Genomic DNA, 9,430 nt, shown 5'->3' on the forward strand with positions numbered 1-9,430 from the left:
GGGGGTACATCATCATTTTTTGCCGAAATTCGAAAATCTGAAAAAATTTTAACTGTGAATGCCATTTGATTGGAAATTTTATTACGAATTCAACGGTGTATGACATTCCAACATTAGACCATTATTTCCCAGGGTTTTGACACAAAAACCAAGTTTTTAATGTGTTTTTTGGGATTTTTGGCGATTTTTCAAACAACATTTTTTCTGAAGAGTCTTTTTGCTGTAACTTTACCAAAATAAGACCCAAAGTCAAAAGAGTTGCTATTTTGAAAAGCTGGCAACCCATACCATCCATCCCTGATCGATTGAAAATAATTTATTTTGTCTTGACGCAAAAACCGAATTTTGAAAAAAATTTTTTGACAAATTTATTTTTGTCCAAATTTCTGACTTTTTTGTAAGGGGGTACATCATCATTTTTTGCAGAAATTTGAAAATCTGAAAAAATTTTAACTGTGAATGCCATTCGATTGAAAATTTTATTACGAATTCAAAGGTGTATGACATTCCAACATTTGACCATTATTTTCCAGGGTTTTGACACAAAAACCAAATTTTTAATGTGTTTTTTTGCGATTATGTTGTAATTCAATCTACTTTTATTTTGTAGTTTTGCCAGGAATCAGTTCTATACAAGTCCAAAGTCGGGCAAAATTTTTATTTTCAATAAATTATATTTTTTGGTGTGGTTTCGATACGTAACTCCCAAAAACGTTTGCCTTAAATTCATTTTTCGAGTCCCCTTCATTATAATTCCAATCGCCGCCCAAACCAGTTAGAAAAAATCACATTTATTGTATTGTGTATTTTTTTTTATTTTTTAGTGCATTTGCTTAACTAGAGAGTATATGTATGTAGTTTAGGATTAAAGTTAATTATTTAATATCATTAACAAGTAGGGGGGTGTTTGATACTATAGCTTTATGTTTTTTTGTTGAGGATGGTGTGGATGTCTTTTTGGGTTCTTGCTCTTCTTAAACTCATCTCTATCTCGCTGACCATGTATATATTTATTGCATAGTATTGCTGGTCCAACAAAAAACTCGCACTAAATCCTAAGTAACAGCAGCTAAAAAAAAAAAAGAAAAAAACATGGGAAATATCAGCAAGATGGGAGCTGCCTTAGGGTTCTAGTTCTGGGTTGTGGAAAATACGTTAGGTAAAAACTAAGCCTACGGTATGCATATAACTTCGCGTTCGGTGTTCGGGTGTTCGTGGGTCAGTGGATCAAAAAGGTGGTGGTGGTTTAACAACAATCTAGAAATCGATAACAATTCTGGAGACGGTACGTCCTGCCCCCCTATTCGTCCAGGCAGATGGTACGCAAAATGGCCTCCACCACGGAGTAGGGATCGCAATTGGAGCTGGGCCGGCGATCCTCGAAGTAGCCCTTGCCATCGTCGTTGACTCCGCGGGGAATGCGTATGCTGCAGCCGCGGTTAGCCACTCCGGCACTGAAGTCGTTGATGGAGCTCGTCTCGTGCTTTCCGGTCAGACGACGGGCGTTGTCCTGGCCCTGCTTGGGGTCGTAGGCCCGGATGTGCCGCTCGTGGCACTTGGACAGCTTGGCCACCGCCTTCTCGATGTCCCGGATGCCGCCATCTTCGCGCATCGCCTTCGTGGAGACGTTGGTGTGGGCACCGGCGCCGTTCCAGTCGCCGGGCATCGGCTTGGGGTCCAGAGTGGACACAATCTGTATGTTACAAACAAAATGTTCACATTAATAAATTATCAACAAGAAAGCTGTTTTTTTTAACTTCAAAAAAAAATCATAATTAATATAAATGGGGCTAAGAACTTACGCCAAACTCCTCGGAGATGCGGTGCAAGAGGAAACGGGCCATCCAAAGGTCGTCGCCGATGGAGATTCCCACGCAGGGTCCCACTTGGAATTCCCACTGGGCGGGCATCACTTCAGCATTGGTGCCGGACACCTTGATTCCGGCGTACAGACAGGCCCGGTAGTGGGCATCCACAATGTCGCGGGCGTAAACCTGAAAATGGTAACCAAATGTTGGTCAAATATCACATATTGGAAGTAGAAAGCTTTTGAGAAACACTGAAAAAAGCTAAAAAAAAAGGGTCATCAAATGAAATATTACGTATACGCCCCATTGTCTACCTTTAAATATAAGTAGTCAAGCAGTAGCAACAGCTCATTTTAAAAAGTCGCAAGCAGTCAAAGCAGCAAAAAGCAAAAAGTTTACGACTTTTGCTATTTCGACTGCAGTTTTTTAAACACTGTTAAAATAGATACAAATACTTAAAAATAATAATAAATAATAATACTTGTAAAGCAAAACAATTTCATTATAAAATTCGTATTGTAATTACACAAGAATCTATTGGCAAAAAACATTTACAAATATATTTGATATCATTTCAAAGTTGAATTAAAACCAAACAAAATTAACCAACAAAATTACGTATACGCCACAGTGGTTGGCGACAAGTAACCAAGTTTTTCTGATCTTTGTAATGTTTTGTCTCTTATTAATTAGGTTCAAAATCCCTTAAAAATATTAACATTGTATGAATAAGTGTATTTTAAATATGCTGAATCACGAATTTCGTTTTTAATTGTTTATTTCTAGTGCTTCGATCAATTTAAACCTTTAATGGACTCACCTTATTGGCACCAACGCCGCAGTAGTAGGGTCCCTGGGGTCCGGGGAAGCCGTTCTTGGGCCAACCAAGTGGATGGCCATCGAAGTCGAGGAAGGTGTACTCCTGCTCGATGCCGAACCAGGGTTCCGCGTCCACGCACTTGTTGGCCACCTCCAGACAGGTCTTGCGCTTATTGGTCTCCGTGGGGGTGCCGTCGAACTTGTAGGTGTCGCACATCACCAGAATGTTGTTGCCGCGGCGGAAGGGGTCCTTGTAGATGGCCACCGGGTACAGGTAGGTGTCCGAGTTGGATCCCTCGGCCTGGTAGCACGAGCTTCCATCATAGTTCCACACGGGCAGCTCTATAATGGTGAAAAATTAGGAAACAAAAGTGGGGGTTAGTCCATATCCATTCCCATTAGTCGCTGCTGGGGGGTTAATTTTAAAGGGTGACCTCGTCGCTCACATAGCATGCGATACCCTCGAATTAAATGTAATTGATGGCAATTGAATGAGCATGGAAATGGGGTTCGACAGGGTTCGGTTTGAAAGTTCACATCTCCCCATTATTTCAGTCCTAAGCTCGTTAACTTATTGTTGCAAATAATCAATTGAAAAACTAAATAGAATATTTTGTGTTTGTGTTCTCAATATTAGTCTTTGAATTTAATCAAATAAATGCTTCATCAAGTAAAAAACTTAGATAAAATTTTAGTGCATTGTAGACGTATTCTAATTTGACACAACAGGGCAAACAATATTTTCAGTCTTAACCCCTTTAGGACTTTTATTTCGTTTTAAAATGATTGATGGCAATATATTTAAGTGAAACCGGCAGAGAGCCATTTAGTTTGTTTAACATTTTATTTTGATTGATTTATGACTAACTTAAAATAGGTTTTTGTTTCGAACAATTAGGTGATTTTCTCAGAAAACAATGGTGTAGCGTAAATATAGAAGCTATAATTATAAACTAAATGCTGTTGTTTATGACTGATTTAAAACATGTTATATATAAATAGCTTGCCCTATTTTTCTATAGTTGTCTATCCTACTGTACCTTTGTTTATGTAAAAGCATATGCATATGAATTAAATTTGTTGTGCGCCTATTAAGTTTCAAAACGCAAGCTGCAACCGCGCTACTCTCCTGTTTTTCCACCACTTGCCTTGCATTTTGATGATCCATCAAAAAATGGGGCTTGTGAGTGAGAATGAAAATTTAGATAGGGGGGATGTGGTGTTGGGTGACGGAAGTTTGTTCACTCGCTAACTCGTTTCCCCATTGCCTGTTGTTTATTATAATAAATAGTTAATTCCCCCGTATGTAAATAATGCTAATGAAAATATTTCACTTATGCAAATTTCTGGGCGAATGCAGGGGGGGAGGGGGGCGCATTGCATTGTTGTAACAGGCGGGGGGTGACCTTGAGCCAGCGATTTCATTTACAATCTGGTATCTCGTGTTGGTTCTCTATCTCTATCTTTCATTCCCATTGCGGCTGTATGTGTGTGCTCGAGTATCTGTGTGCCACTCGAATTGATAAACAGCTGTAGATTTTTCCACACACACACACCGTGGCGCAAATAGCGACTGCATCTCAAATACAAATGTCAGTGTGTCACTGTGTCAGTAGCACTACAGTTATTAGCCTTGCTTTGCCTTGCCTTGCTCTCCAAACAGCCACCAAACACAACCCACTACCCACCGCCCCCTATATACTCGTACAACCCTTGCAAACACTGTTGCTATTTGCTTCCGATTTCTGTCCTACACAGAAAGAATAACATGAAAATCTGATTGCACTATCAGCCGTTGGAGATTGCACTTCTTGAGATCATGAATCTTCAAAATTACTAGTTGGAGTTACCATCTAAATACATTTAATATAGTAGTTCAACCGATATTCACAAGCTATTATGATTTTCAATGGAAAATAACTAATAAAGCATTTTATAGAAATAATAAAATGTAATCAATCTAAAAGTGATTTTAAATCAATTCAACAATTCAAAAATTATTTTCTAATAATAATGGCTTTAAGCTAAATATTTATTCTAAGTATTTGTAATCTGTACTTTTTAACCACTATTCCAACTGATTTTTTCTCTCCCTCTATATCTTCGTACCCTGCTCATCCTTGAAGTGACTGGCAATTTTGTGTCTAAAGTGTTTAGAAATGCAATCGAGTTAAAAGTTTTCAATTACTTTTGGTTGTGGGGGGGTGAAAAGGAACAGACAACAAAATCGATTGTCCTTTATTGAAAGAGGCACGCTTTAACGATTAAATGTAATTTGTTGACAATTTTCTTTGCAAGTGCTCAATTAGAATTTCGCTTTGAACTTAAAATGGGGAAGGGAGAAGGGGCATATGCAGTTCTACACCTCCCTTTTGCACATTAGGGTGCGTCACACACTCATCAAATACAAATTTATCCAATTTCTCTCACACCTACACGCCATATGACCATCCTTTTCCAACGCTAGTCAAATGCAATTTCTGTGAGGAGAACCGTTGCGAGTGTGGGTCCCGCTTCTTAATGAGTAATTGTGCGCATTAAGTCATTTGTTTTTATTTGTGTTTTGCTTTTGCTTTCAAGTGCAAGGGTAATAATTAAGTTGACAGGTTGTTCGGGGTTTACAAAGTTGGGGGTTTTTTCTTAAGCCGAACAGACAACTGTCCGTCCTTGTCACTCGGCTGATTGGGTTTGCGGTTACATCTTCCAAGTAGCAACTACGCCAGCTGGAACATTTCTTATTTGCAATTTTGTTAAGTTTTTAATTGAAATCATTTTTTTTTTGTTTCTAAAAGATAGATTTTGAAAAATAAATATTAAAAAAAAATTTCTTTAGGTTTGAGTTTAACCAAGTTGATAATGTTGTTATTATTGGGGTTGATAACACTCTGATTTTCTGAGAAGTTAGAAGACTTCATAAACGTGTGTCACAGCAAAAGTTAGAAATAAGTTTACAATACCCTTAATACCCATACCCCTAATTGCTTCCTCTTCTTACTGCGTGGGTAATTGCACATTAAATAGCAATCAATTAGCAGCGAGCACAAAAAACTCTTTCAAGTCCGGACGGCCTTTTATAAAGCACCCCGATTAAATCGCATTATCAGACGCGAGTCGTGAAAATACTGTTTTAAGACCATAAAGCAAGCACTTCCCAGACGTTCGACCAGCCGAAGACCCGCCGCCAGAAACGTGCGAAGGCAAAGGTCATCGCTGGGGTTGTATAGCCCCGTACCCCGTGTGAGGGATCAATAAAAAACCGCAACAGACGAAGCCGTTCATTGCCACAATTTTTGGAGCGTTTATGGGCTAGATTTTCAGACGTTCGTAAAATCGCACAGATCGAGTATAGTATAGCTATAGCCATACAATATATAGCAATTGCGTAGTAATTGCTGGCAAATGTGACTTTTAAAGCGAATTAAAAGTGACAATTTGCCGGCGGAAGATAGCGGACGATAATACTATATATATTATGTGTATAAATACTTTCTGATTTTCTAAAATCTATAATTTATGTGTCTATGTTATTGTCAATATAAATAAACACTGACTTTAATAGACAATTAGTTTTTCTGAATCATTTGTGAATTACAATCACAAACCTTTTAGATCTTATCTACATTTAAGTTCTATAATAAATATAAATAAACCTTGACTTCTGAATGATTTGATATACAGAACTTGTGAAAAAGCAAACAGATCTTTTAAAAATAGAAATTTACTCAGTTAGCTTCTAATTTAGGATTGAGCCAGTATTTCTGGTCATTAAAAGTGTTTGACTAATTTTAAAAAATTAGCACCTGGCGAGACATAACTTTTTCATTTTCTTCGTCTTTTAAATTTAAGCGTTTATATATATATTTTTTAATTCTTTAGTTCTTTCTTCTCCTGTTGAACTTGAATTAAGGTTCATTCTCACGCGATCTATTAAATCCTCATTACGATTTTCAACTGGTTTTAAAAGCGATTTGTATGGACGAAAACTAGTAGAACACCGCGATAAATCAAGCCAACGTCTGAGACTGATAAGATTACACTCGCAGAAAATCAAGTATTTCGCACATAAATCAAGTGCGACCTATGTTGCGATAAGTATGAAATTACTTAATGCCGGTATTTCAAGTACTTGATCCAGGCGCCATTTAACAATAAACTAATCGAGAGTTATAATTAAGGTTTAGCGAACAAATATAAGGCATTTGGTCTAAATAAGAGTTGATTGTTTAATAAATTTAAAAGAAGTAGTAAGTTAAATGTCACGGACGATAATGATCTTGGCCATGTAAACAGAGGGCTCACGGGTTCTTTCGATTGTGCTCCTACACCGCTTTAAAGGCTAATACTTTTATCAAGTTACAGCAGGCTTATCATGAGTCTTGAGTTGCTGATTTTTGAGTGTACTTATGGGATTACCACAAATCCCTTACAAGTATAACAATTTCGTTTTAGAAAACATCACAAAAGAACCTGGGATTCTTGATAACGGAACTATTTGTGATTGACTTTTAGTAGTAAATAAAATAGTAAGATTAAGAACTGAAGTTATGTATTTTATTTTAAAGAATTAGCAATATATTTGAAAAAAATAGAAAACAAGAAATAAATTCAAATGTTAATATATGATTATACTTTTCTAATTGATTAGAAAATTTCTGAATTTTTTGTAAATAACTAGGCTACTAAGACTTTGATCTTAAATCGAAATCCAGGTAATCTGGATCTGTTTCTACAACAAATTTATTTGCATGTTCCTCAACATTTTTTGGGAAGACTTGACCGTTTGAAGACTTACCCTTGGGGCTCTCGGGAATAAAGTCGAGGGTGCGGTCCTTGCAGCGCAGATCCTCGCCGGTGCCGTCGATCCACACGTAGGTGGCCTGGACGATATTCTCCTGCAGCGGCAGCGACAGGTAGCGATCGAGGATCGTCTTGTTGATGCGCGCGTTGGGCGAGTCCTCCAGGATCCTAGCGGACATACTGCTGTTGCGATTAGGGCACCCAACAAAAAAAAAAAGGGTGGATATACAAATCGTAAGCGGATCAGAAATAAACAATGTTCTTTTGGCACTCGGTTTTTTTTTTTAATTTGGCGGGGGATTCCCCTTTATATATTCTCTTTTGGAGATGATCTGCACACCTGATTTATTAGCACTCGGATTGGGCCTGTTTGGTATCTGATTGGTGGCGGGACGACGGCTGCGTCCTTTCTTTCTGATTGGGATTTGGATTTGGTGTGCGCGGAAGCGTTGCTGGAACACGACTAAGCTGGAGCCCCTTGTTCCAACTCAATTTATAATGACCAACAACAAACAACAAAGCAAAACAAAAGCAACGCGCTCGCGTTTGCCTCTTGTTGTTGCTGTAGTTCTGTGTTGTTGCTATTAGTGTAGTATAAACTATACTATACACTATACTATACACTATACACTACACACCGTACTATACTTACAACAAACTACCAGCGACTGCGACGCCGGCAGCGACGCCGGCAGCATGCCATTGAAAACAAAAGCAACAGCTGTTGTCGCCGCAGCAAAAGCAGCGCTGCGGCAGCGCAGCCGCTGCACGATCAACGCCCCCTCTATCTCGCTCGCACTCCCACTGGCTCGCCCTCCCACTTCCACCCACTGATTAGACGCTCTGCAGTTTGTCGCCGGTGTCGCGTGCGAGAGCGAGAGGGCTCTAGAGCTCTCCCAATTGGATTCCTGGCTGACGCTTCCGGTTACACAAAAAAAAATGCACAGTTCTTTCTTAAATTCGCATAGAAGTTATGTGATTGATTAATCGAGTGCGCAAGCAAAAATTAAAATTTTAAAATATAATATCATCGCAAATTTTAATGTTTGATGCCTAATCCAAAATATTAAACAAAATATTGAACAAAAATAAAGTGTAAAACCCATTTAAATTATAATAATTATCAATAATTAAAATGATACAATTATTTAAAAAAAAATTGAACACAGAAAACAAAATATAACAAATAAAGTAGGTAACAATTTTGCCTTTGCTTTTAAAATAATATCCTTTTCTTATTTTAAACATCCCATTTCAATCAGAATTCAACTTAAACTTTGAAGTAGCCACAGAATGCACAGATTTGTTTTCTGTGTAAGATTAACAGTTGCAGGTTAAGGAGTTGCCAAATTGTTTTGTTTATTTTTAATTCACTTTTGATGTGCGAGCAGATGCGTGTAAATGAGTAAATGTCGCCTTATCAGGTGGATCGCCAGCAAATGATTTATTTATTTCTTTTTTTTTTGTCTTGTTTTGACAAGGACAAGGACAGTCGGCTGATGTAATGATGAACAACTTACGCTGAATGCATTTTATTGTCCGCTTTTAATGTTTTCCCGAACTCTTAACGAAAGTATTTCCACACGCGAACTATGAACTGGCGGCACTTGAGTTGAATTTGAATAGAATGCTTTCTTAATTCCGGTGAGGAGTTTCGAATTGAGCTGATACAGTGGGCACTTCTTTGGAGCGACTGCGCAGATCCAGCGGCGATTGATCTGCTTTTATAGGCTCTCCGATCCGATCAGTTCGCACTCGGACAGCTGGGGGGATGTTCGGTTGTGTGACTCGATTTTTTGATTATTTTTATGGCGCAAAAAGCAAACACGACCATGTGCTAATTACCTTTTCAAGATTCTCACATTTTTATTATTGTTTGGCGTCGCGCCCGCCTCGTCAAGCTGAGAAACAAAGATAAATGCCACAAAAAGGGAGCAACTCCTTTAACCCACAAAAATCGCCATCCCTTAACCCCTTAAAGCCCTCCCCCCAAACTGAAACTCCTT

The 9,430-nt window shown here is 38.3% G+C and overlaps 1 protein-coding gene across 4 annotated transcripts; it reads right to left on the minus strand.

The window, feature by feature from the left end:
* Window positions 1-790: 790 nt before the first annotated feature.
* LOC108142708 (glutamine synthetase 2 cytoplasmic) lies at window positions 791-9,122 on the minus strand. 4 transcript variants are annotated; one of them, XM_041710223.1, is made up of 5 exons: window positions 8,945-9,122; window positions 7,420-7,604; window positions 2,629-2,969; window positions 1,803-1,994; window positions 791-1,693 (listed from the first exon to the last, which is right to left on the minus strand). In XM_041710223.1, exons 1-5 carry the CDS (start codon window positions 8,953-8,955, stop codon window positions 1,301-1,303), a joined length of 1,122 nt encoding a protein of 373 aa, XP_041566157.1. In that variant the 5' UTR covers window positions 8,956-9,122; the 3' UTR covers window positions 791-1,300. The 4 variants fall into 4 exon arrangements, with proteins under 4 accessions (XP_041566157.1, XP_017122216.1, XP_017122215.1 ...); XM_017266727.2 differs by having other exon boundaries at window positions 7,420-7,592; window positions 8,945-9,121; XM_017266726.2 differs by lacking the exon at window positions 8,945-9,122 and adding an exon at window positions 7,765-7,894.
* Window positions 9,123-9,430: the final 308 nt, after the last annotated feature.

This window comes from Drosophila elegans, unplaced genomic scaffold, assembly GCF_018152505.1.
Source record: "Drosophila elegans isolate 14027-0461.03 unplaced genomic scaffold, ASM1815250v1 contig_149, whole genome shotgun sequence".
NCBI lineage: Eukaryota > Metazoa > Arthropoda > Insecta > Diptera > Drosophilidae > Drosophila > Drosophila elegans.